Source organism: Aulonocara stuartgranti (assembly GCF_965226115.1).
Source record: "Aulonocara stuartgranti genome assembly, chromosome: 16".
In the NCBI taxonomy this organism is placed as follows: Eukaryota; Metazoa; Chordata; class Actinopteri; order Cichliformes; family Cichlidae; genus Aulonocara; species Aulonocara stuartgranti.
In genome coordinates this window covers 16,824,055-16,851,953 of record NC_138952.1, presented here as the reverse complement: position 1 = coordinate 16,851,953, position 27,899 = coordinate 16,824,055, and the positions used below count along the sequence as shown (strand labels likewise).

The following is a 27,899-nucleotide window of genomic DNA, read 5'->3' as shown; positions in this document are numbered from 1 at the left end:
TAGGATAGATTGGATAGATTTGTTGGCAAATGTGGGATTGAGATAGGAAAAAGAGAGAATTTAACTGAATTAAGTTAAATTTCAAAGAGAAAGTTACCCTCCAGACTGCTGTAAAGGTGCGATAAGACAAAAGAATGGCTGTAAACAACAGGAAGTGGGCATGATTGCTTATACATCAAAGGGAATAATGGGGTGGGGTGAGGTAAATCAGTTCAAATAAAACTTTGCACTTCTGAATTATTATATGTTTAAAAACACACACACACAATAGAATTGGTGAGGCAGGAATGTAGTTTAAATTTAAATCTTTATTTTTAGGATTGATAAATAGCATCATATTTTCAATGCGAACCACAGTTTTGAATGTCATCTGCAAAAATCACAGACTACACTGTCGTTTTTAAAAATACGTGAACAAATAAGCTCATTTTTTTAAAATACAAATCCCAGTTACTAATTATGTCATGTGAGCAGACATAATCCATGTGTAAAACCTTTTCAGTGTGTAACATGTTCAGTTCTTGTGTGGCCTACATTAAGTTCTTCCACCACCACCGCGCCCTCCCCTGCCCCCCCTCCTCGGTCGACCTCTGACTTGTTTATTGTCCTGCCGTGGTAATCTCTTATGACGCTCCACTTTGATCCACCCTCCGTCACTGCTTTGGCCCCCCTCCTTTTCCTCACTGGCATTTTGTGTCACAGACAATAAACCCGGTATCGATGGTGTGCGGCTCTGTGGTCTGGCACTGTAATTGTTGGACGGCGGTCTCCATGGATGTCGGGGGGTTTTGCCACCTTTATTATGAGCATGTCCACCTCTACCACTACTCTCTGTATGACCCCAACCCTGCACCCCACCCACAGTAAATGTATTGCCCGTGTTGCTATTTCTGCGATAGTTATGCACTGCCCCTGCACTGAGCGGGCGCTCTCTGTCTGAGGTGCTCTCTGACGTAGTGCTGGAGGGACTGCTGCCCTTTGACCCCAGATAGAGCGTTGAGAGTTTGGCCGACAGGCTGGCAGTTGGCGAGGAGCTGCGTGAGTCGGCCCAGTGAGAAGAGTTGACGCGGTTTGGAGAGCGGCGCACAGCTGCAGCATAAGAAGACACATGTCTTTCATGTGCAGACAGGAACTGAGGCAGAGTGCGAGCATCAGAGCTCGTGAAGGCAGTGTGAGCAGCAGTCGTCGGCTGGGATTTCTGGGCTATCATCTGCTTCAGTCTTACATTGTACATCCACTTTGGATCAATATCTAAAACAGAAAACACGTACCTCATATACACCTCCTATATGAAGAAATTTTTTTTTCCGCTAAAAAAACGATATGAATAAATAATAAATATTTACCGCGGTTTGATCTGTCCTTGAGGTTCCAGTCTGTGCTAGCTGGGGCTGTTTCAATGACGAGCTCCACAGTCTTGATCTCGTCTCGTCCACCATTGACGCTCCATGTCATCGAGCAGCTGTGTCTGGTTGACTTGGGAGACTTGACATCATTCTGAAGTGAAAGTAGTGATATTTAATGTATGTTGTTAAACATGATTGTGCGTGACTGCCTGTGTGATGCATTTTCAAACTGCAGCTGCTAAAATGACCCACCTCATAATTGACGGTATAGTCCACTCTCTGGTTCTCCTGTAGCCCAGTGACCCATTTGTCCATCACAAAAGGTGGCTGCATTGAAAAACATTATTTTGTTTGAAAAAAACAAAAAATAGACAATTGCAACCACCACAATACGTCAGGTTAAAATGCACCAATCAAAACATTTAAAGCAATTAGATGTGTTACAGAAATGCGTTTCTGACGGCACCTTAGTCATCCGCAGGATTTCAACGTCTTGTCTGTTGGCGTTAAAGATGACATCTTTGATGTAGGTTATAGCGACTTCATCGCCGTCGAGTTCCATGTACATTTTCCATTTGCAGTCCTTGAAATAAAATAATTGCCGGTCAGATAATGTAGGTCTCAGCGACAATAGATGTAAAAGTTTTTAATTTCACTCATCTGTGTGGAGAACTTGGTAAATCTTGTATATAAACCAACAGCACAACCTACAGGTAGTTGAATGACAGTGGCCAGAAAGCCTCACATTGTGGGTGATGACAGATAAGTATGAAATAAAACTTTTAAAATAAACTGCTAGCAGACCAAAGGGGAGAAAAGACAGAGTATACATGTAAAATGCAGTTTGCATGTAATGTCTACAGCAATGCAAACCTAAGTTAAAAGACTGATCTTTATGGAATTAGGTTCTCTACATAAATATACCTCAAATTCGGCACATTTCATTAAATTACTCTAACAGAGAAACGGAAACAAAAATCAGCAGCAAATATTTTCATGCCGCTATTCTAAATTCCAAACATTTAGGCCTTTTCAGAATCCAGGATTAATTTTTTGGAGCAGGAAACTGTCTGATTTTAGTTGATAAAACCTTTTTTTTTCTCCTCATGGACTGCTGCAGAGAGACACACATCAAACTGGGGAGGCACAAATCGAAGCGGTCCCCAGCCCTCTTCTTCTGCATACTGAATGCTGACGACGCACGTAATGATTTCGCCAATCCCTAAAAGCTGCCAGGAAGCTACAGGTCACTGCTTAACCACACAGGGTTCATGGCACAGGCCAATCCATTGTGTAGTGATCACAGAGAAAGACATCAGAGGAGTGGCACTAACACACTCGTCTGAGGAGCCTTCGCCCTCTCCTTCATCGTCCCCGGGGGCTGGAAATGACTCAAAGGGGGAAGCTTGAGCAAGCCTCTGGCTCAGAAACACACCAGTGGCCCAACGCTGGCCTGGTGTCGGGCCTGGACGGTCGCACCGGGGCTCCCAGGTCTATGCTAGTCTAATCACTCCAGCAGAAACAATGTCTGGTAATGATGCCTAGGACCCGAGTGCGTCTAATGACAACTCATACATAATTCAGCACCTTTCACTTGGCTGCACGGTGATATCCTCATTAGTAGGGGACCCTCAGTGGCTGTCAGATGGTGGCCGCACAATCGCAGGCCCTCATTTTGTCTTTGAGAAGTGCAGCTGCTTCCATGACATCGCCAGCAAAGAGGGGCGAAGAAAAAAATGCAGTGCGGGTTTGTTTTATTTAGTGCAAAAAACCTTCCAGTTTGTAAAAACAAGGCTGACACGGAACCTGACACCAGGCAGGGGAAAATAATTAGCTCTCATTTTCTCAGCCTCCTGTTTCCTTCTCCCTGCTGTGTTTTCTACCCACTAAACCACCACATGTCAGAAGAAATGGGAGGCAATTAGCAGGCTCGTTTCAGCCCTGCCGAACACACTGAAAGAGGACTATTTATGATGGGACAATGAACAGCTGAAAGATTAAATAACGTTTGCCTTTTAAAAGAAAATGACTTCTGGCTAAATGGGCTATTTTTGATTAAATTCAAACAGCAAGTGAAGAGCCACCCTTTCTCCACAGTTTGAGACCCTAACAAAGGGCTGTGAGCAAGTCGAGGTGGATGTGGTACATGGCTGAGCCTGAAATGTTTATTTGTCTGGTTTAATACATGTCTAGTGATGCCTTGAATGGTCAGCATAACAGCCGCCATCACGAATCCTCAGAACAAACAGCTTCAGTTGTAGTGGGCCGATTCAATCGCATGTCTCTATATCTCCTTAGAAAGTATCAATTATGCCAAAAATGCTCAAAGCAGAAAACATTTCTTTGTGATATTCTTATTTTTTTGGGTTTCATCGCTTGCTCACAGCTGCAAAATATGTTGGAGTCAGTGTTTGAATGTGTTTTCTGACAGACTTACAGACTTTCCTGTTGCTGGTTTCCAGTGGTACCCAAACACCAGCTCCAGATTTACAGTTTTACTCTGCTCCACCTCCTTTTCTAGTTCATCCTTGGGGAAGAAAACAAAAGCACATAAACATAAGCCCCAAAAGGTGCGTGACAATAAAAATGTAACACGTCTAACAGATGAAGATACCTTCAGCAGTGGCGGGAAGTGGACGAACCCGAGGTAATCATTAGTTAGCTTTTCGATCTCACACTGGAAAAAGAAAAAAATTCCCTTTGAATTCACCGCAGAGCCAAATATCAGAGAGCTCTGCCGATACCCCGTAAAAGTTTTCGGTTAATGGTTAGCAGTGTCTTGCCTTAAGGTGCATGACGTGACCTTTGGACTTGACCCCCATGTCCCGCATGTCGGTTTCTGTGAGCAGCAGCAGCCTCCGTCCGGTGATGTGGTTTTCTTTAAACAGATCCGCATAAAGCTGCATGTCACATGCGCTGTCTCCTGGCAAAGACACAACCAAACATTGAAACGAGCGCGGAAAGAATGAAGAATGCGAAACAGAAAACATTTAAGACGATCTGAACTGTTTAGAAAGTAAATGAACAAACCTGCGCCAAATATTTGCTGCATCCAGAAATACTAAAGGAAGAAAATCACGATGTAATCGTTTTAATAGCAATCATGACTGTATCACAATTTAAATGGCTGCAAGTAAAAACACACTGATACCAACCACATGCTCCTCTGTCCAGGTATATATGTCCAACGTGGGGAGCAACTGCGAAGACAAGACAAATTTAATCCAAAGCAACAGAATGTGGTTGGATATAGGCATCATGTGTCCATCTAAAAAAGGCCAGAACTCCAAAGTAAAACTCACAAGACTAGTAAATATTATTAAAATGGAAAATATCCATATTTTTGTCCACATCTTTGAAACCATTACTTTTTCAGTTATTGTGCTTTGTGATTAAGAAGACTGGATGTAGCCATAATGGACTATATCCAACAGAAATGCCCATCTGACTGATCTAATGTGATCTATTTGAATGAAAAAAAAAATCATTTATTGCTCATTAAATGCAATCAGGCAGAAACTTGCCAGCCAAAATAAAGATTTCATCATTGTGATTATGAGACTGGTGTGTAATGACAGAAATAATGCAATGGGAAATTGGAGAAAATACGTCTAAATGAATGAGTAATCCCCCATTCACTGTCTTCTTCCCACGACATCCTGTAACAGCTCGGATTATGAACTAAATGCCAGGCTCAGTCGACAGTCGCTGAGGCTGCTGCCTCATAAAGCCACTCAGCCCTACAGAGCTTTTCCGCCTCCTCCTATAATGCAGTTCAGAAGTAAACAGATTCGGAAACACTAAGCCAATGCCAGAATCCCACTGGAGTGACTTAACATCACTCTTCAAAAGCCACATTGTATCTCACAAATGAGCAGCCATGCTCGTGTGGCACGTCATTGGCAAGTGTGGTTAAATCTAAAAAATTTGAAATGGGGGATACAGTCTTTGTGTTTTAAGATTTATATGTGGAACATGCAGGAGAAAAGGACTTTGAGTTGGGTTTAATTCACACAATTGTGCCCCCATGTGGACTAAGTGGATGATGGGTAGTCAGGCCATGGATATACCTATAAAGAAGCATGTAGTTAATGTCTCAACAAAAGATTGAAAAATGGCCACAGGAAATGCATATTTTACTTATTTTTTTTTTTAAATGAAAACACTAAAAGCCATCCTCTGTTATCATTACGTTTATTAATACTAGCTATAGAAATGTAACTAATATCATTTTAATGGCAAAACGTTTGTTTTATTAGTCACTAATTGTTCAGATGTGGAAAGTAATGAAATCGAGCCAAGGCAAATTAGGAGAAAGTCAAAAGAAAATCATCTGTTAACAGGAAAATAAATCAGATGAAGAAGTGTCACTATTATAATGGAAAATAAAGGAAATAAGAAGTTTTCACATGGAAAAACACAAAATGCTGATTGTTATGTCTAGTGTAATATGTCTACGAGTTGATGGCACAAGAGGATAGGCAATATTTGTACAGGATTATTAGCTCATGGCAACAAGCTAACAAGCAACAACAGAGGAATACAGAGGATTACATCCTCATGAGACTGACTGATTATAACAAGCAAAGGGGACAATTTAATGGGCTATGCTCAAGGAAGCATGTCCTTCCCCCACAAGAGGCATAATACCTAAGTGAACACTAATGCTAATATGATTTTCTGTACTGTAAAGAGCAGCTCTTGAGACGTGATTTTGTGTGGATAAATACAGCGTGGCGTCTATAGAAAGATGTTACTTTGTTAAGCTCTAAAATGTAAATTCTTTGGCTGAAAATTCATGTTTTTTTGGAGGCCTTAGGAAGAAACCTGTTTTCAAAAGTAAAATGAGAGAATGAAGCTGACAGCCACACAGCAAAGTCCCTCTCCTACTGTTTTGAACCTGGGTCACTCAGAGGAAAAAACATGTACTTTCTTATCCTGGTAAGAGACTGTGTCTCAACAACTGCACTCCACCACAACCAGAACAAATTGGCCAATCTTAATGTCAGCAAAATGTCACTTCATCATAAAAGCCTGGCCTTCTCTAGGCAACTGGATCACATGGCTCTTTCTTCACAGCATGGCACTATACATCCAGAACATTAGGCATACGGCAAATTACATCCATAATATCCACAGGTGGAGGGCTTCAAATATGTTCTATAATTGTGACCAAGTTCCCGCGCCATATGTGGTGGAAATACATCATGAACGCAGCTTATAAAGCAGAATAAATGCTCTTTTATGGTGTGACAAAGTAATGATTAATGAAATAATTGTCGAATAATTAATAACGCAACTTAACAAGCTGTTCATATTAGTGCTTTCACAACACCAGTAATATACAGTGGGGGATGTAATTATTTGATCCCCTGCTGAATTTGTAAGTTTGCTCACTTACAAAGAAATGAACAGTTTTTAGTTTATATGGTAGTTTTAGTTTAATGGAGAGAAACTGAATTTCAAACCAAAAATCAATAAATTACATAAAAGTTATAAGCTGATTTGCATATCATTGTCTAAAATAAGTATTTGATTATTAATATCTCATAACATGACTAGCATAACACAAGCATAACATGACTTGGTACCCTGGTGGAAAAACCCGTAACATTTCTTGCAGTTGGTCACCAGGTTTCCACACATCCGGGGAGGGATTTTACAGAAGCTCTCGAAACCCTTAGGTTTTATGGCTGTTGCTTGGGAACTCAACATTTCTGCTGATCAAACTTAAGATTGGCTTGTCTATGTGACTACTTGAGCAGTGGCACCTTGCAAGTACTGCAAGATTCCAATCCATCACAGCGTAGTGTGCTTCCAATAGTGTTCTTGGTGGCTGTCACAACTGCCTTCATATCATTAACAAGCTCCTCCTGTTTTTGGGCTGATCCACCAGCTTTCTCATGATCATCCTCCAGGAGGAAAGACCTCGCATGGAGCTCCAGACTGAGGGCAAGTGATGGTCATTTTATATTTCTTTGCACCAATAATTGTCCCCTTCTCGCCACTTCTTGCTTCTTGCATATGGTCTTATAGGCATTTCCAGACTTCTGCAGGTCTGCAATCTTGTCTCTTTGAAAGCTCTTTGGTCTTGGCCATGGTGGTGGACAGGTGTGCTTTATAGTGTGGTGTGTTTATGTATATAAACAGGTGTGTTTATATACATAACAAGTTGAGATCAGGAGTAGCTGTAATTCATTAATTGATTGATTGTTGTCAGCATGTCAAATGGGCACACACCCAATCTATAGGTGCCAGAATTCTGGGTTGTAGGAGATCAATAATATTTCACTCAATTAGCAGATCAATTTATAATCTTTGTGTAATATGTTTTTTTTCTTTCCATTAAATGAAGCTACCACACAAATTAGAGACTGTTCATTTCTTTGTAAGTGAGAAAATATGCAAATCCAACTGGGTATCAAATAATTATTTCCCCCACTATATTCAGTGAGATCACACTATGTGATGGATGCAGGTGGAACAATACCAAACACTTGAAGGGTTCATTCAGTGTCATCAGACCACAGGAAGTGTCCCATTTCCACTGTCATGTTGACACAGCTCACAGACCTGGAGGAGTTGCTCGACTCACGTGTTGACCTGCATGTTAGAGTGCAGGACAGGCCAGCCAATAAAGCCTCAAGTCTTCTATCACAGACTGCAGACTCACATACTCATTACCAGAGGTTGTGATATGAGAAGACATCTGTGAATTATTAAGACTCCTCAATCACAGACTGAAAGCACGGATTAGTACTTATCTTTAGAGGTAAGAACAGCTGAGAGGCAGGACGATGTCAAAAGCAGGGACACCGTGGGAAAAGACAAGAAAACAGGATAGAAAAGAAGAGACATAGAAGTAAATAACAAAGAAAAAGGTAAATGAGAAAAATCAACAATGTGAACCCTAAAACCCCCAAAAGTTGATTCTGCCCATTTGGACGTAGCATGAACCCTTAATAAAATAATTTAAGAAGCCAAATTTTAAAGTGAAGTTAACAGGACAGCAGAACGACAGAGCACATAGAAAAGAAGCACGTTTAATGCAGTTTATTCAAAGGCTCAACTGACTTGTTAAAGAAATTGTGAGTTGTCTATGTGGGAGAGACAGCTTCCAGGTATCTAACATGTGCATGATTCTGATGCATGGCCATATATAGGTTAAGACAAATGACTAGGTATCATTCACAAAAAACACTGGACCAGGTCTTTATGCTCTTGAGGATACTTGAGGGTGCATTGGAGTTTGCCCAACCAGTCTACATTTGTTTTGTGGACTTGGAGAAGGCATTTGACCGTGTCCCGTTGCTACGGGCCATTTGATCCTTATACAACCGTTGCTAGAGCTTGGTCCGCATAGCCAGCAATAAGTCGGACTCGTTCCCAGTGGGTGTTGGATTCCCTAAAGGACTGCCCTTTGTTACCGATTATGTTCATAATTTTCATAATTTCTAGGCGTAGCCAAGTGGTGGAAGGCTTCCACCTGGGCAGACTCAGAATCTCGTCTCTGCTTTTTGCAGATGATGTGGTTCTGTTGGCTTCATTAAGTGGTGGGCTTCAGTTTGCACTGAAGCAGTTTGCAGCCGAGTGTGAAGCAGTGGTGCTCCGACTGCAGTGAAGCGGATGCTGTACCGGTCTGTCATGGTGAAGAGAGAGCTGAGCATAAAAGTGTAATATTTACCGGTCGAGCTACTCCCCTACCCTCACCTAAGGTCACGAGCGCTGGGTAGTGACTACACGAACATGTTTGCAGATACTGGCCTCCCCCTTTAATTTAGGGTGAAGAGCTCGGCCATCCAGGAGGGGCTCAGAGTAGAGCCACTATTCCTCCACATCAAAAGGAGCCAGATGATCTGGTTCGGGTATCTGACAAGGATGCCTCCTTGGCACCTCCTGGGTGATATGTTCTGGGCATGTCCCAACAAGAAGAGGCCAGGGGGAAGACCCAGGACAAGCTGGAAAGCTTATATCTCTCAGTTGTTCTGGGAACCCCAGACAAGCTGGATCATTTTAACGTTGGTAGGCGATTACTAAGCAACATGATGATATCACAATATACCAAAAATTCAAGGCTTTTGGACATAAATGAAATGTTATCATCATGAAATTATTTAATTATATAAGGCTGTATAAATGCTACAAATGGGTCATCTTGTCCCTCTAGTACAACATTATGATGTTCTAATATAGATGAGAAACTTCAGGGGCCTAAGATGGTAAATGACCTGTACTTGTATGGCTTTACACATCCAGTCATCCACCCATTCACACACTGGTGATGGCAAGCTACATTGTAGCCACAGCCACCCTGGGGCACACTGACAGAGGCGAGGCTGCCGGACACTGGCGCCACCAGGTCCTCTGACCACCACCAGTAGGCAACAGGTGAAGTGTCTTGCCCAAAGACACAACGACCGAGACTGTCCAAGCCGAGGCTCGAACCGGCAACCTTCCAATTACAAGGGGAACTCCCAACTCTTGAGCCACGATCACCCCAGATGTGTGTGCCAATTCTGGCTACTCAGTTGCTGGTGGAGGAGCTGTGGGCTGATAAGATTTTGGTCAGTAATAAAAATGATCATTAGTTGAGCCCTAAATCGTTTTGCATTGGATGTTAGATGCAAAAAAGGCAGAAAAAGGAATAGAATTAAAGCTGTGACTGTCATGTCAGAGGCTGGATGCTTACAATCTAATAGTAATTTTTTATTGTCACGATGCAAATGTTCACAACTCTGTTTCATACTCTTCTACTTTCCTTCTCATTTCAGAATAAGGTTGAGGGGACTTCAGAAGGTAGCTCAGAAAATAAGCCTCTACATGAAAACGCGAACGTGAACAACAGCGCAGAGTCGACGTGCTGCCGCCGAGACCACTTCACAAAGTGATGCGGCTGTCCTGAAGGTGAAGGTGGACCAAAGTGAAGAGGGGATAATGAGGAACTCACCGGACTGTTGGACTGTTCGATGAGTTTGCGCTCCCACATCTTTAGTCGCCGCTCACGCTCCTTCAGCTCTTGCTCTTTAGTGCTCAGGTCTCTCTCCAGCTTCTTAAGTCTCTCAAGTGTAGCTTCAATCTCACACCTTCATCATACAGCAGGAGAAAACTGTTAACATTTAAGGATGGCTGGATTTTTCTTATAAAAACCAAAACCAACATTTTTCTTTTTTTAAACCATGTCTCTTTATTTTCTGGCTTCCCTACAGTCTGCACCACTCAGTCTGAGCTCACTCCTTACATAATTTCCAAAAACAGCTGCCCTGTAGTTTTTAACGAACCTCTGTAAAGCAGTGATCGAACATCCAATGGATCTGGGACTACATTCAGTTAGACTATTCATGACAGCAGGACAAGGTATGTGTTTGAAGGAATAAACGAAGTGGCTCAATAATAATCCAGGTTTTCTTTTTTCTTTTCTTAAATATGTGTATAACTGACAGCAACCACAAACAAAGGATAATATTGTTATGTATGGGAAGTTTTCTGGTTTCCGAGTTCTATTGACAAATCACATTTCAGAAAGACGATTAGGGAACAAAAGAGAAATCCACTGGCAATCTCAATATATCAGTCTGACTTTAGTGAAATTCGTGAGAAGAATCATTCCACTGTTGCTTTTGGTCTTTGAGGGGATTTGTAGAGTGAGAAAAATAAAGAATATAACCACACAATAAGACAGAGAGTTTTAGGACAGCATCCAGTGACACAACATTAAAATGAATCCAAAATAAAGCCCTGCACTCAGGAGGTGATTACGAGTTACGCCGACACTTTAAATACCAAGTGCAGGACAAAGCATGTTGGGATTTGTTTTGCCCAGCAGGTGGGGCTGCGCAATGTATCGTAGAAAGCCATGCTGAACTTCAGGCCCGCTAAAACTCCCACACTCTTTTCATAAACAAATGCAGCCCAGGCAGGAAGGCCATGACTTACTCCTCCCAGTCCTCCAGTTCCTCCACCCACTTCCTTCACAAATAGTGAGCTCTACGGCCTCCCGCTGTACTGACAGGCCTCTACGTTTGGCATTGCCCTGACCCTTCCTGCTCAGTGAGCATTATAAACAGATAAAAACCTTTTATAGAAAAAAAATACTTAAAACTGAAATAATCAGCGTGTGAATCCTAGCAATGAAGGAATCGACCACGTGTCAGCTTCCAGCCCCACATCTCAGGTGCATACAGTTACATACTGGTATTATCCAGCAGTCACGTTATTGTATTTTTAAGTTATTGTACTTGGAAGGGAGAATGCATTCATTTTTAATTTACACAAGCACTTCAGGTCCATTATGTAAATGTGACAAATGTAACAATACAGCTAAAACAGGAAAGAATATGAACCTTAAAATGAAACTCAAAATCTTTCAATTTAAGTTAAATATTAAGAAGGAAAGAGCCAAAAATAGCATCTATAAAAATAGAACTATTTGGGCTTTTCTTGGTAACACAGATACCTGGGAAGCTAGAAACAGGTACAACAGGTTTCTCAACATCGCTTTTTTACGACTGGAGGTGCCATCTTTCACTTTGAGCCCTCTAATGTTGCCGGATCTAACTTCTTGGGCCAAAACACATTGTCGCTTTCTGTTTTCAAGCAGAGATTTACTTCAACCTGCTCCACCTGCAGATGGCTGCCTGGACACAATAACACCAACACAACTTCTGAGGGAAAAAAACTCCAAGCGCAGACAAGGCCCGGGGAGAGGCAGACAGAGAATAAAGTAACAGCTGAGACTCAGGCTGTGCCGAACACCACCAAACCTCCAGCTGCTCATACAGGCCAATTAAACACTTCTACTTGAAAAAGATGGTGATTATTTTTAGGGTCTTATGGGTAAAGAGAGGAAGTATATCCAGATGGATGATTCTTTGGGGGTTTTTTATGTCTTTATGTAGCTATCAGTGTGATTATTAAAGATCTATATGCATGATCTCAAGTCCTTTTTTGTGTTTCACGGCCCCCGTCAGCTACATTTCCACATCATTCTTTGAAAACAGTCGCACATCTCCCTACACTGAGGCAGTATACCGGCGAAAAAAAAGACAGTTATAAATACATTTACTGGGTTTGAAGAATAGCTGATCACATTACCTCCATTCAGCCTTGTTGTGAAGGAAAGAGTTGCACTGTTGAGGAAGCTGGCTGTCATTAGACATGGACTCTAAAGTAGAGAGGATCTGCTTGAACATTGGTCGCTCCTAAATGAACATAAAACCATTAGCAGTGTATATAATTCATATATCTGCTTCATATTTGCATGCTTGTACAACTTACTTTTGGTTCTGTTGCCCAACACTTTTTCATGAGCTCAGCAAAGCTGGAAGGACAGCCACTGGGGATGGTTAGCCTCTAAACCCCACACACACAGGCAGAGGAAAGAACAGCTTTAAAGGAACCTTAATATGCTAACTTAGATAAGAAGCTCAATACCATTCTTGTGTCTGTTAGATTGCCTTTGTCCTAAAGGGTCTCCTGTTTGTCAAGCATTTAATTATTGCTCTATATGAAGGATCACAACTGCCATAATCAAAAAATAAAGATACACATAAATACACCTGTGACCATTTTATTGAGTACACCTGGCATCATTATGTGAATGAGGCCAAGACTCATTCACACTGTATCATTTTCGTCAACTTTCCACCTACTGCCTAATCTCCATCATGCCTTGCTCCCCACAGCAGTTGCCAGGCCTGCATTCAGTCCTGACAAAATATGGCAAAACACCCTGTTATACTGCCAAAATGTTCCACCAATTGCAGCTGATTCAGTGTGTGCACTGCCTGAATACTGTAGGGTACAAGTCGCCGCTGACCTAATGCTTCAGACACCCACCAAAGGAGGGAAAACGCATCTTAAAGGATGCAGCCAACTGTCGCAAACGGGGGTCCCCGAAACCCAGAGGCGCTTAGCTAACCTAGCCAAAAATTAAGCCCAGTAATGATTATTTACGTGTTGATTATTACTAGTTGTTGTTGTTAATACTCTGAATAAAAGTGCGTTTCAGTTTGGCATACATCAAAGTTGAACTTTTTGTTTTTTATAATTTGGAAAAGGGTTATTGATGCAAAGGTAATTAAACACAAGAGGAAATTAAAACAAATATAACGTTATAAATTAATTAAACCTCTAATATTATTCTGGTGTAATTAGTGGATTATTGATTTATTCGGTAAGTCATTTATTAACTTTTTCATTTATTTATTTAGATATTTTTATATGCCAGTTTCACTTCTCCTTTCAGAATTGCATTCATGTAATCATGCAGTAAAATACCTCATTCTTCTCAACCACAAGCCAGGCCACTTGTAAGCCTTCCAGGCCTTTGAATGGTATCTCACGGGTGAGCATTTCCCAAAGCACCTGTCACAGAAGGTAGAGAGTCAGGTAACAGTGTTGTAAAATTACACAACAGCACACTACATGTGTGAATGTACACATGAGCCGTGATAAGCATGGATCTGCTGCTGTTACCCATCACCACATGGTTGAATTACACAGAAATATCATAAATATATCAATACCCTCTGTTTATATAGCATGTGTATTCATAGCAAAACACTAAAAACATTTATGCATTTCCCTTGAAGACCACACGAAACATTAAAAACATCAAAAAAGAATCACGCATGATTTAAATGCTGTTGGGCCGCTGAAGTACTCCCTTCATAAGTCAGCTTCTTTTCAGCTGGGCTTCACTAGTGTCAGAAATAATCACCTGTGTCAACATCTTAAAAACCACATAATGAAAAGGCGGCGGAGCGCCGCTTTCAAACATCAAAGAGTAAGACTGTATATGTATACCACATTCCTAAATGTATGCTTCTTGACAGCTGTGTCTAATTACACGTATGTATTTGACTACAGAAATCAGATGAACGTGCAGGCGTCTGAGCGAGAAACTCACGGCTGCTGAGGTAATTTTACCAACGGCAGATTGTAAAATCCTACATAGATCCAAGGAAAAATAATTTTAATTAATGCGTTTGCATTTTACCAGAGTGACTCAATCTTTTATAATAGTGAAAGCAACTTTCAAAACCACTTTGGGGCAACCGATAAGCGATTCCATAGTGAAACTACTTCCAAATTACTCTCGACACTAAGTTTCTAAGAGGCTGTAATCCTGCAAAGGTCGCAAATGCTGTTTTTTTTCCACTTAGAGAGAAGAAATGTTCAAATGAAAAGCATCAATGGGACCGGTTGCCTGATTTTGTTTTTTGTTTTTTTCCTCTTGAGAGATTTTAGTGCTATTTGGTCGACTGCGTTCGTTCTATTTGATAAAATCTTATTTTTAGACTGAAATAAAAAGCTTGCCAATCATATGTTTCCTCTAAAAAAAAGATAAAAAAAAAATAATAACATAAATTGGCTCCAACTTCTTGACCTCAGGCTTTTAGCTGCACTTCCTGGTGAATTATTCACTTCTGTGATCTTTGAAGTACAATAATGAACACCTTTTCAATGGTTTTGATTATATTATTACCACGAGACTGAATGAGAAATAACAGAAATCTAGCAGGCGGTACAAAGCTCCAATGAAATGGCCTTGACCTGCTCTATGAGCCAATAGATTCTTGCTCAACTTTACAGATTTGGAAAAAAAGAAGCAAAAAGAAACTTTCTTCAAAGACTCCTGTTGTGAAGGACCTCTGTTATACGCGTCCACAATGGCATCCTTTAAGCACTGATTCTGCCTAAAGCTGTCATCAGTTTTGATATAGTGTCTAATTATTCATCTCTTTGAAAGAGTGCTGCTATTTGTTATTTTCTTTACATTTACTCTTTATAAAATATAATCATACAGTACATAAATATACGAGGAAAATACCCCTCAGCTTCCTGGTAGACACACCTATGGTATAAATTTCAAAATCCTACGTGGCCTTGATTTTCAGAAAACTTAACCTCTGACCTTGAGGTCAAGGTCACAGAGATTGTAACTCGTTCAAGATTTTTAGTAGATACTACTATGGTATCAATTTGAAGATCCTACATCGCCTCGTTCTTGCATTCACAAGCGTAGGTCTCCACACTGCCCACTGGCCAGTAGTTCACAAAACAAATGGATAAAGCCACTGTGACATCACTCATTAGAGATATCCCAACTTCTTATTGTACTATTCTTAGTTAGCGTATTGTCTGTCTTGTCTTAATGTTGGTTTAAAATGGAGCACTGTAACAAAAAATAATTTCCCCCAGGGATCAATAAAGTATTCTGATTCTGATTCTGATTCTCTGTTAGGCTGACTCCATTTCAGTGTTTTAAAAATGCACGTGTTGAGTGAGAGATGGATTTGAAATAGGTACCAAAAGCAGGCCCAGTATGAAGCACAACCTTCGTCATAATCCTTTTTGACTCAAATGGGGACCAGAATTTAGTAAATTCTTTAACTGGTGAATGAAACCATAAACTCTTTGAGAAAGTGTCTTTTTCCCCCGCCATAGGTCATAAAAGTAAGGAAGAAGTAGTTATTTGACCAAAGTCTTCTATGAAATTTCTTTTTGCAACCACAAGCAAGAATGCAGGTTTAAAGTACTTTCTCAATGCCAGAAAGTTGATCCATTTTACCTGGATGCAACGCTGTTGATGTGACAAAACATTATCCAAGTGACTTCATGTGTCTCAGCTGACGGCAAATTCCCCCAACCGTATTAACAGATCCTTATGAAACTGTACTTGCTATAAGGTCGGGGAAATCTGCAGTCAGCTGAAAGAAATGGAAGAAGTCGCTTGGATGAGTGATGAAATGTTTCTTCCACTGAAGAAACATCTGGATGAAGTGAATAAACTTTCTGGAATCAACGCTTCCTCATTTGTTTCACTTTTCAAAAACAGGTCCCTCATGGTAGCTCCTAAAAAGTTTAGTTTGCCAAAATTCGCTCATGTTCAGTATCTGTTTGGTCTGTGGTTCTTATAAGAAGCTTATTGCATCTTTCATTATGATACCATTTGGAGTTACCGGTTCCCGGACAAAAACAGGCTTATGATCTAAACTCGTCACAGTGAGAAGAAGTGGCCACATAACAGGTTGAGACAAGCTACAAACACACAGGCAGCATTCAACAAATACAAGAAGGTCACATTAAAAAGACGTAACAACATTACTGCAACACAAATTGTGTGCGTGCAATGTTAGCGTTACGTTCGGTCTGACGTCTTTCGTGACACATCAAAAGGAATGAGTCAGCTCAGGATTAATAACGACACTACAAACCTCTAGGATCTCCAACAAAATACTTGCGGATAAATGTGTTGCTATTACCCAACCGCTCTTTTCTTGTTAAACCCAGGAAGCTGATTTTAGTGTAGAAGTAAGAAAATTGTCCTCTGAATGACTACGCTGCTCTGTATGGGAGAGGCTAGGTGCTAGGTGAGCAGGACAGGAGGAGAAAGCAGGTCTGTTCAAACAGTCAGAGACTGCAAGTGATAAACTTTAACTGTTAACTCTTAGGATGTTATGTGTTAAGGGAGGGCAAAAGGACACGAACACTAAGACTTTTCTATTAACCTTAGAATAGAGGCGAATAAATGGTAACTATACAGAAAAATGGCACCAGCTCCAGCTTCACGGGGCTTACATTTAAAACGGTAAAACTCAGACCAGAAAGAAGAAAACCAGACAAAACTATTTCATTTTTTTTTTAAACTGAAACATAAAAAATAAAAATCAAAGGGCTAAGATGCCAAACATTTTTGGCACTGAGATAGAAGAAGTATATTATTATGAAATTGTTTAGATGTTTAAAGCGTGCATAACTATATTTATATCATAAACACAACAGGAAACAGATGGTATATTTTGTGTCCAAATGATCTAATTCATACACGATGGTTTTATGACACCCCTAAAGATCTTTATGTTGCCCTGAGGATGAAAAGTAAACATCAGATTTATGAAAATGCAATAAAAAAAAAAATCTTCACCCTCAATAGATATAAAGCAAGGACGGGTTATTTATTCAAACAATTAGTCATTAAGGAAAATGTGCTCTGTATAAAGTGATGTAACACTCAAGCATATTTAATTTCACCAGGTTCCATTACATTCAGCATTTTACACTGTACTTATGCAACAACACTACAAGGGAAAATGTACATGTAATTAAATTAGCTGAAATCAGCATTTTCTACCATTTTTGTGTGTGTGTGTTTCAACTCAGGTTCTTTTTTGCCACTTACTACTCCGTAGGAGAAGGTGTCACAGGTCTCAGATACAGGCAGGCTCTGGATCACCTCCGGAGCCATCCAGGGAAACGTACCCACTAAGGACATGTGCGTTGTGTGGGTGACAAACTTAGATGCCCCAAAATCACAGATCTGTAGAAATAATAATAATATTAATGTTTATTTGGGTATCCAGAGTAACCTGTCATTCATAAACCTTGTGTCACACTTAAAATATAGCAATCAATAGCAGCATGCAGATTTAGATTCACCTGCTGCTGATGCAACAAATCTACAGCACTGTAATCATATAATTATTCCTGGAGTCATCGTATGTTTCAGTCACTGTGACGCCACAGGCAAATTAAATGTCTCTATGATACAGAAAAAGCCTCAAAGCACTGACATATATAACATAAGGTTTTGGCAGATTTACAAGTGGATGTACTTTGCAGGACTCTTAAAGCAATCACATACTGTACCAACACAATTACTATCAACTTTGGTTTTGTGTCTATCTATCTAAGTCTTATCAGAGAAGAACTGGTCACCGGTCAGCAGCAGATCAGCAAAGAGGATCTCCTTTCTCTCAATCTCATCCACCTATGGCGAGAAACACCGTAACACTGTCCCTGATTACTTGAACATGCCAAGTTAGTCACTGCCCTCTTGTGTCCGTATACTGCTGAAAATATCAAATGAGGATTTCGTGCTTATATTTCTTTTAACACTGAATAGAATGTGAATCCTTAGCTAACAGGGCCATCACATCAAAGAGCAGGTTGAGTTTGTAGAAGTGAGACATGGCACTCCAAGAACCCTGAATTCAAATCTATGCAACAGAGCCACAGCAACAAGGTACAATTTCTCAGTCAGGAAAAGCTGTTAAAACTTAAATTTAAGACAAATTCAACATTGTAAACACTTTTTTTTCCACCTTATCAAAGTTTGTTTGAATAATGTTTTTGTCCTAAAAAGTGCCTGGAGGTGTTTCAAGGTGGCTGGAAAGGACCAGATTTTATGATTACAGAATTCGGATTATTTCCAATTATTTTATGATCATCTGAGATTAGGTTTCAGTCCATAGGTTATATAAAAAGGCTTACTTTGAGAACTTTCTCTGCAGATAAAACAACTGAAAGAGAAAAAAAAGTCAGTAAATGCAGATGTTTACTTAAAATATTTAAGAAATTAAATTTGGTAAACTCGTGTCGTGGTCAGTTACCATTCCTGGACTTCAGGTCTCTGTGGATCACCTTAACAGGAGCTTCTGAGTGTAAATAGTGCATTCCTGAAGCAGAAATAAAGACAAATTTTCAGAGGAACATTAATAAAAACTCATTTGGAAACTACAATCCTAATAACACGAGCATTGGGACACTGTGTAAAACATAAATAAAAAGGGGAACGCAAAGATATGCAAATCTCATGAAACCATATTTCGATTTTCATGACCTCAGCCAGAACTACATTAACATTAAAACTGCCGTCTTTTTTTAGGTCAAAGGGCATTTAAAATGGACTGAGGCAAAGCGGAAAACTGTTCTGTGGTCAGATAAATCCAAATTTGAAATAAAAAAAATGAATTCATTTTTGAAAAACAAAACTGAAGATGACTAAAGATGAGGAGGAATGTCAGTGCCTCGTCTAAAAACCTACATCTCTGATGGTGTGGTTGTGCACCGCCGTCTATGAAATTGACAGCTTGCACATCTGGACAAGAACCATCAACGCTGAAAGGTATATACAGGTTTTAGAGCAACATATGCTCTCACCCAATGACGTCTTGTATATATTAATAGGACAATACTAAAAGGCATACTGCAGCTATTACAACAGTGTGGCTTCATAGAGAAAAGCCCGTTTGCTGAAGTCCACACCTTTCCCCAACTAAAATATCTGCAACATCATGAAATTAAAAAATACGACACGATGAGAGCCAGGACTGTCGAGCAGCTAGAACCTAATATCAGTCAAAAACAGGACAACGCTCCTCTTGGAAAAATCCAGCAGCTGGTCTCCTCAGTCCCCAGATGTTTACAGAGTGTTGTTAAAGAAAGCCAGGACAGTGCAGAGTAGTAAACATGGCTCTGTCCCAACTGTTCTGTGACGTGTTTCTGACATCAAATACAAAATGAGCTAATACTTTCCTTAAAATGGCACATTTTCTGTTTAAACATCCGGTGTTTTCTTTGTTCCATCCTGAATAAAATATGTGTTTATGAGATTTGCAAACCACTGCATTCTGTTTTTATTTACATTTTACACAGCATCACAAATTTTGGGGAAATTGGGTTTGTAGTTGCTCTAATGAGAAGATAATACATGCTTTAAATGACATTGTCATTTAAAGCATGCCTGTTGTATATCAGCAATGAGCAATGAGGCATGGAGCTGCAACCTGCAGCCTTGTTGACTCATTTTCTTTATATTTCCATGAAGGATGACTACACAGCTCAAGCAGATCACTACAAAACTGAACTGCAAGACTGCTGCTAATGCAGTAGATCTATTTACTGTATGGCTGGTTAACATATAACAAGCTAAGAAAAAACTTCTAATATCAGTATTCATTTTACTACTTTGGGTGTTAAATTGTGTGTCTCTTTATTTTTTAATATACCTCATTTTATTCTATAAGCTGCATTTCTAAGAATTGGCCAGAAATTCTATGGAGCTAACTCCGTTGTTTTTTTTAATAACTGTCAAATAAATAAAATGAAATAAAATAAAATTATTTACTACCGTCCTTAAGTAAGAATTAAGCTTTCAAGTTCATCAATCAATCTCACAACATTTCAGCTGTTATTTACTAGTAAGATACATCTGAAGTTTACCTTTGGCGATCTCTGCAGCCCATGTCATGATCTGCCCCATGTCCATCTCCTCACTGACATCACTGGACAGGTAATCATAGAGTGAGCCGCCGCTTGCATATTCTGAGGAAACACGAAAACTTTATACTGCTGCTTAATGAATAAAAATGAATGATGTTACAGTGGTAAAACGAGTTTTACAGCATGCATATGAGTGCAGTATGCGAAAGGGTTATGCAAACACAAATTGGATATTCGGCCACACCACTCATAGTGTCTCGCTAGATTGCTACGGCTTGACGCTGTGGGTGAGCACCAGTCGTAACGAGCTCTCTTGTCCCCTCCGGACATGGCTGTTAAATGTCTACAACACAAAGTTGCTCGTGCTCTGTTGTCAAAGGATTCGTGCATTTCTAATGGGCCATTAGAAATGTATGAAACTTGCAAATTATGTGGACTTTTGCAAAATCTCCTTCATAAGACCGCTGACGACACTAAAAGACAACTATGATGAAACAAAGATTGAAACAGGAACACAAACTTTAAGCTTTACTATGTGTAGACAGAGGCAATCTTGTGAAGTAAAGTCCTTCAACAGAGATAAACAAGCACCAGCTAAACAGCAGGGACCCTCCATTTGTGCGCAATAACCCCATCATATCCCAACACAATACTGTAAACACGCACAAGCACCGAGATAGGAACATAATTAACAACCATAAAATACACCGAGGACTTTTATTATTATTATGAGCCAGAGTTTCCTGTTGACCCTTTTTTGTTTGCTTTTTGACTTTGATACAGGAAAAACTGAATGAAAATGGACAAGCAAACTCATGTGTGAGACATCATGCAGCTAGTTCAACTGCGAATACATGTCTCCTTCTGCACTTTGCACCCATCCACATTCCTTAGATAATCTGTGCCAGCTTCAATGTAAAATGCACTTTCAGTTTAGCGTAGTGTCACGGCAGAGTCTTAATCAGTGGAAGGAAAAAAAAAACGCCTTAAAATGACTGTAACTGGCAAATGTACTTTAACCCTGAAACAATACTCTCCTATAATTCATCAGGTTTATGAAGCCGCTGAGTGACGGCAGTTATTGTTAAACTCCTGCAGGTCAACAGAGACAATCAGGTATCTCAGATAGGTTGTAGATAGTGGCTGCGAGAAAGAGGGAACTGATGCTGTGTGTCAACACAGTCATAACAGAGATGATGAATGTGAGCACGGCAAACGTTTTTTTCCCTCTATCTGCTGCTAATTAGATTCTGCCTTATTAAATAGAGACCACAACCTACTCCTTGACAACAAAACCTTCCCTTTCGGAGCTCTGTAGTACAACCGATCCTGCAAAGGAGTGGAGTGCACTGATCGTTTTTCCACTAAACTTTGATTTGATTTCTGATTCTTTTGTGCTTTTTCTTTTTTAACACTATTACATAGAAAATGGCAAATGAATAACATTTTACAAAATGTGGTTAGGCCTGATTAGCCTTTTCATAATAATCTTAGTTTTCTTTCTGATGCAGCCAAATATCCGTGTGTGAAAGAGCACCTCTTTAAGAATATCAAAGGTCTTTCTACACTTCTATATGAGAGACACTTAGAACACTTAGATAACGTCTACAGATAAATAATTACACTGAAAGTATGGACTTGGTTTTACATAACTGCGCTACACAAAATAATTTAAGTAATAACATTTTACTGACTCCATAGTGTAGTAGATTACACCTTCACCTAACACACAAAAGATCCCGGTTCGATCCTGGATTTTCATCAGGAAGGAAATCTAGGTCAAAAGTTTTGCCACATCAAACATGCAAAACTACCCGCTGTGGCAATCCCTTGTAAATAAGGGACAGTGGAACGTGGCTAGCAGCAGTTGATGACAGGAAGGTTTTGCATGGTCAAAAGAAATTCGATTTGCATGAAATAATCTAAACTGTTTAAAAAATTTTGCTTTCCTTTCTGATTGCTTTGAGAAAGTCCTCAGTGTCCAGCAGAACTAAGGTAGTAGTAGAAATGAGTGCATGAGAAATCTCTCTTGAGATATTTTTATGGCTCATTTGACACTGGGAAAACATGTACAGAGAGAACAAGATGGGACCCACGATGGAACCCTGAGGTACTCCACAATAAAATGTAGCTTTTAAAGAACAATTGTTTCCGGTGCTGACAATGATGGATCTATCTTTCAGTTGAAGTTGATCAAGAATTTTACTGTTTTATTGTTATCTTTTGTTCATTTAACTACCTCTTGTTCTCTCATATGTCAACAAACTTTAAAAGTGCAATTTTTTTTTTTATTACTTTTTGTAAAATATTTTTTATTGTTGTATTATTTTGTTTTTCCTAACTTTCCTTTTATATCATAATATTAGTTGGCCTGGTCTTCAACCATGGCTAAAGATTCAATTTCTTTTCCAGGACAACAAAGATTATCATGAATCGCTCTGACATGTTTTCATTATTAGATATTACAAGCTGCAGAGGAAATGCAACACCCTTGTAAAACATTAGCATAAAGGTAAATACAGAAAACCACAATCTGTTAGCATGTCTCTCTCACTTGTTTGTAACGCCGCACACTTATTAAATAGAGCCATGTTTTATAGAGAGAGAAAAAAAGTGCATTGCATCCCGTGGCTTTACTTTCAAAGCGATTTGAAGTATTTAGTGGAGACTCATGTAAACTACTGCTTTACCATTTTTCCTCTTCAGAAGAACAAAGATCTTATATTTGATGCCTTATGTTTGTTGTGAGTCAGGGTGTTTCACTCATTCATTCATTGTTTTGTTTTTTTACAGTTTCGTAAACAGATAGTGAGCTGTCAAAGCAAAGACAACATATTAGAAAGATGATGGATGAAGGGAAGAACCAGGATTTCCAAACATGCAGCAGTTCCTGAATCTCATGGGCATTTTTTTTCATAGTAGCACAATGAAACCGAAACTCTAGGTGTCAGTTCACCACTAGAAGCAAAGCGAAGTTTAATCTTTTATATCGAATGAGTAACTACATTACGAGCCTAAAAATAGCATCCTTTCTACCTATACTGAGCGACACCATTAGGCACATTTAACAGTCAAACTCCATATACACCATTCTGCAGTGAAGGTCGAACAATATGTTAGGCACATTTTTGAGCTGGGGCTCGATTTAAACGACTTTTCTGCAGGATTCCCTGATAGATGCGAGCATGATGGGCCCCTTGTTTACAACAGTTCACAGCTACACGAGCATTTGAGGCTTTATTCTTTTCGGTCTTTGACCTAGACAAAAACTGAAAACAGGCTCACACAACTACTGTATGAATGTGTGCACGTCCTGAGGCCTCTGGCATTCACTCACACTTCCATAGAAACTTCTGCTCCATTGAGCAACTGGTGCGAACAGATTTGGCTGCTGCCTTTTCTATCATGATGTTATCTGGTGGCTCTGTTGTATTCTGTTTTTCACTGAGGTTTCTTTGCTGTAAATATGCATCATTATTTATAAACTTACCGGTGACAATTCCATAGTTGGGAGCCTCGACAATCGCGCCGTAAAACTGGATGATGTTGCGGTGGCTGAGGACGCTGAGGATTTCAGCCTGACCAGTGAACACACACAAGGAATTTTCATGAGAATAGAAGAGAAAATAGAAGCCTTATTTGCATTAGAGTTTAAATAAATGAAGTCTGGATCAATAATTTAGTACACACATGATTTCACTGTGTGTGAAGTAATATTTTATCTTTAAATCACCTTTACCAAAGGTTCATTTAAGTCTCAGGAAATGACAACATTCACACTCTATTCAGCATGTACATAGCAGAATTGCACATACCGTTCATGCACTGAGTATACTTTCCTTATAGCATATTTACTATGCTACAGATAACTACATTCTTTTACGAACAAGCTACATATTTGATTACTACACCTCATGATGACATACCTTGCAGAACCAACTTTCACAGCAATAGCTTAAAATAATCACTTTCTGTATGACTTCATCAGTCTTTCGTATCACCACACTTCTTGACAAATCTGCTGTTGAGGTTTGGACTTTGACTTGGACATTGCAACACCTTCATTCTTTCCTTTGCTGTTGTCCTGTTGCATGGCCCAACTTTATTGACGTTTGACTCTAGAATACTTTGGTATTCAGAGAAGTTCAAGATCAACTCAGTGACTTCAAGGTGCTCATTTCCTGTAGCTGCAAACAAACCTAAAAAATCACCCCTCCCACTACCATGCATGACAGTTGGTATGAGGTGTTCATGCTGATATACTCTATTTCACCGTACACATGTAACATTACCAAACATCTTCTCTGTCAAAAATAGTCCCAGAAGTCTTGTGGTTTGTTCAGATACAATCGTACAAGCCTAAGCTGCGCTACCATGTTCTTTTTAGACAAAAGAAGCTTTCTCCTCATGATCCTTCCAAAAAGCCATATTTGTTCAGACTTTTTTGAATTGTGCTTTCACGAACTTTGAGATTTAACATGCTAACTGTGGTCTGTAAAGTCTGAAATACAGCTCTTGGGTTTTTTGCTTTTTGTCAGAGCACTGCGTAATCTGACTTTGGGGTAATTTCACTGGGACATCTGGTCCTGGAAAGAATGCGGCATATCCCTGAATGCCCCGAACAAGCAAACTGTCAAAACTTCTAACTTTATAGAGTTGATCACACTTGCTGATGATCATTTTGTTACGTGCATTTGGCTGCTGTTTAACCTCTTAATTCCTATGGAATTAATGCTTGGTTATTCAAAGGACTGCACAGAGTCCTGTGAGAACTTTTTTTTCACATGACTGTTATTAACACCAAACCACAAAGTATCCCAAAGTATAAAAGTTAAAATTATGACCTGATAACTGCATAAAATACTTCCTCAAATTGATTATAAAAGCTCCACCACCCTAACCTAGAAATGAGTGCTTGTATAAGATTTACTGCAATCCATTTAGAACCCAGTTAACTTAAAGTGGATGATTGAAGGAGTCACCATTTGTGAATTCATAAAAAAAAGAATTTAATAAAAAGCAGAAGTGAGAACTTGCTGGTTATCCTGATGTCCCAACAGGAAAGGTCAAAGCAGACTATGACTTTTTCAGACTTTTACAGAACTCAGTGGCATGGCTCTCAAACTCTGACTGGACGCCAATGGTCCTATGGAGTCTTCTGGAGCGTATACAAAGACGTATCAATGCATAATCGTGGCACAGAAAGGTTAATGTGTAACCTCTTTTTTTTTTGAATGAACCTGATAAAACGATCTCATTTAATCGCAACCAAACACTATAATTAAAGGAACATCTGGTTCAACGTGCAAGGATTACATTATTATTCCCATTGAACAATCTTCTCCCCAACAGTTGAGTGAAGTTGAATGGATATCTGTGATCTTTTACAATTTCATAAAAGAAACAATGAACAATTTTCTGAACATCCGATCACAGGCCGACACACATAATACGATTTCCCTGAAAAGATTTCAAAGATAATTCTGTTTTGTCTTTAAGACAATAGGCCTGTGCTTTCAAAGACACTTCAGGAGCAGCCTTTGCTGTAATTGGACCAAATACATTCTTTCATTTGGCTATAATGTTTCTTTCGCAGCACACTGCTCAGAGAGGGGGAGTATAATGACCATGAGTGATGGGTACAGAAGTCACCAGATCTCGCTAAATGGGATAGCAATTAAAATGATTACTATGCTGACAATTAAAAATATATATGAAAAAAAAAAGATCCAGGTAATTAAGATTCTTACCTCATTTTCAATCTTGAGCAGTTTTTTCACCGCCACCTCTTTGTCCTGGGAAATCCACTTGGCCCGGTACACACTTCCAAAGCTGCCGCCACCACAGTTTTCGAAGAAGTGGATGTCATCGAAATTGACTTGCACGAAAGACGAGCTGGGAGACATCATCTCATAATGGCACTCAGTTCCAAGTCAGCTCCTAAAAGAGCGAGGGGGATTACGGGAAAGGAAGGAAGTTGGGTTCACAACAAAATCCTTTGCGGTAAAACAAACTTAATCCATCAAAGCGAAGCTTCACTGTCAAACACCATTTGTGAGTGTGGCTGCAGGTTTGAGGCTGCTTTGCCATCGGTTGATTGAGCATTGCAGGGTGATATCGCTCATTTTAAACTACCACCCCCTGTCTCTTCCACTTTTACACATACAGTCCACCTCATCAGTACCAGTAAGCAATGGACTCAGGGTCCAGACTCTGCTTGTATAAGGACAAAGGCATGTCTGGTATGCTGGGATCATGCAGCTAAAGTCGCAGATTACTCCAGCAGGTTTGGTTCAAGTAGGACAACAAGCTGGGAGATCATACAATTTTGACAATAAAAGCTTCTTTTGTTTCAAGACAAAAACACCTTGAGAGATCCACATATTCTCTTTCTCTATTTAACAGAAAAGATGAGCTCTTCTTGCTTGTGTTGAGGCCAAACATGATGATGTGTGTGTAAGCCAGGGTTAGTGGTATAATGCTTCCAAACCGGACACCACACAGATTTATTATCATATCCTTTTGTTTGTCTGTAGCGACATAAAAGCATCTTGTAAAGAAATAATTCCATCATTACAGGAAATTATAGCATTGCTATTGTTCATAGGTTTCCCATTTACAGCTGAGCAATTACGGCTTTTAAAAGGCTGTTACCTGGGTCCTCATTGGGATTACTATCCATCACAACGGGAAATGCCACCATTGTCACAGAGGGGAGCCATTGCTCTCTGCTGATTTACTTGTATTCATGCTATACTTAGCCTGGCAGCAATTTGCTCAGTGGACCAGCCCCCCAAGTATTGTCTGACCACTCAAGAAGCCAGGGTTACAGGGATACGGGAGTACTCCTGCAGTCATCGCTGGCAGTTTCTCACTTAATAGCAAACACGACTGCAAGCGCCGCAACAATAAGGCCTGACAGCCATATGTCAAACCACAGGTAGTCACTGTAATCTCAACTAAATGATGAATTAATCACTGAGACAGCGAGGTCAGCTTTTGTGTCACTTCTTCACAGCTAAAAGTGTGGTTATATGCAGATGTTACAATCTTAACCAATCTAACCCCTACTCAGTTACTATGCTGTGTATGAGATGCAGATAATACCTGAGTGAGGGTTAACTCACTGCTCAAAACATTCAACAACAACTAGATACAGTATGAGCAACATTAGGAGTAAACTTAAAGCGGTATTACTTTGTTATTATTACATGTTTATAACAGTCTTATATTAATGCACCACGTCACACTCAACAGCCCGCATCAACACATCTGCACGAATGTGTGTTTAATATCAAACAAGACTCGCATTATATTTAATCTGCTGGACAGTGAGCCTATGTCGAAACTGCTCATTGAGACTAATTGGATAACTGGTGAACATTATCGAAACACACATACCGACATTCAGTGTGAAGGCTGGCGCTCCGGAGCGGCTGTTCCTCCACGCAGGTAGCACCGGGCACAAGACAAACTTTGCGAAAGAAAGGATAGTTCCGGGAAATCTCACGTGACGTCGCTTGATTTCCCCGATCCAGTGTGGTTTCA

The 27,899-nt window shown here is 39.8% G+C and overlaps 1 protein-coding gene across 2 annotated transcripts; it reads right to left on the bottom strand.

Moving 5' to 3' along the window:
• Positions 1 to 288: 288 nt before the first annotated feature.
• On the bottom strand, positions 289 to 27,899 carry map3k20a (mitogen-activated protein kinase kinase kinase 20a). 2 transcript variants are annotated; one of them, XM_082507724.1, is made up of 20 exons: positions 27,753 to 27,897; positions 26,102 to 26,291; positions 23,842 to 23,929; positions 20,352 to 20,453; positions 18,740 to 18,805; positions 18,621 to 18,649; positions 17,530 to 17,667; positions 13,623 to 13,709; positions 12,621 to 12,695; positions 12,438 to 12,544; positions 10,294 to 10,429; positions 4,502 to 4,546; positions 4,377 to 4,407; positions 4,130 to 4,269; positions 3,961 to 4,023; positions 3,784 to 3,873; positions 1,813 to 1,929; positions 1,599 to 1,673; positions 1,347 to 1,497; positions 289 to 1,251 (listed from the first exon to the last, which is right to left on the bottom strand). In XM_082507724.1, the coding sequence occupies exons 2-20, from the start codon at positions 26,258 to 26,260 to the stop codon at positions 536 to 538; spliced, it is 2,415 nt and encodes an 804-aa protein (XP_082363850.1). In that variant the 5' UTR covers positions 26,261 to 26,291; positions 27,753 to 27,897; the 3' UTR covers positions 289 to 535. The 2 variants fall into 2 exon arrangements, with proteins under 2 accessions (XP_082363850.1, XP_082363849.1); XM_082507723.1 differs by having other exon boundaries at positions 3,784 to 4,023; positions 27,753 to 27,899.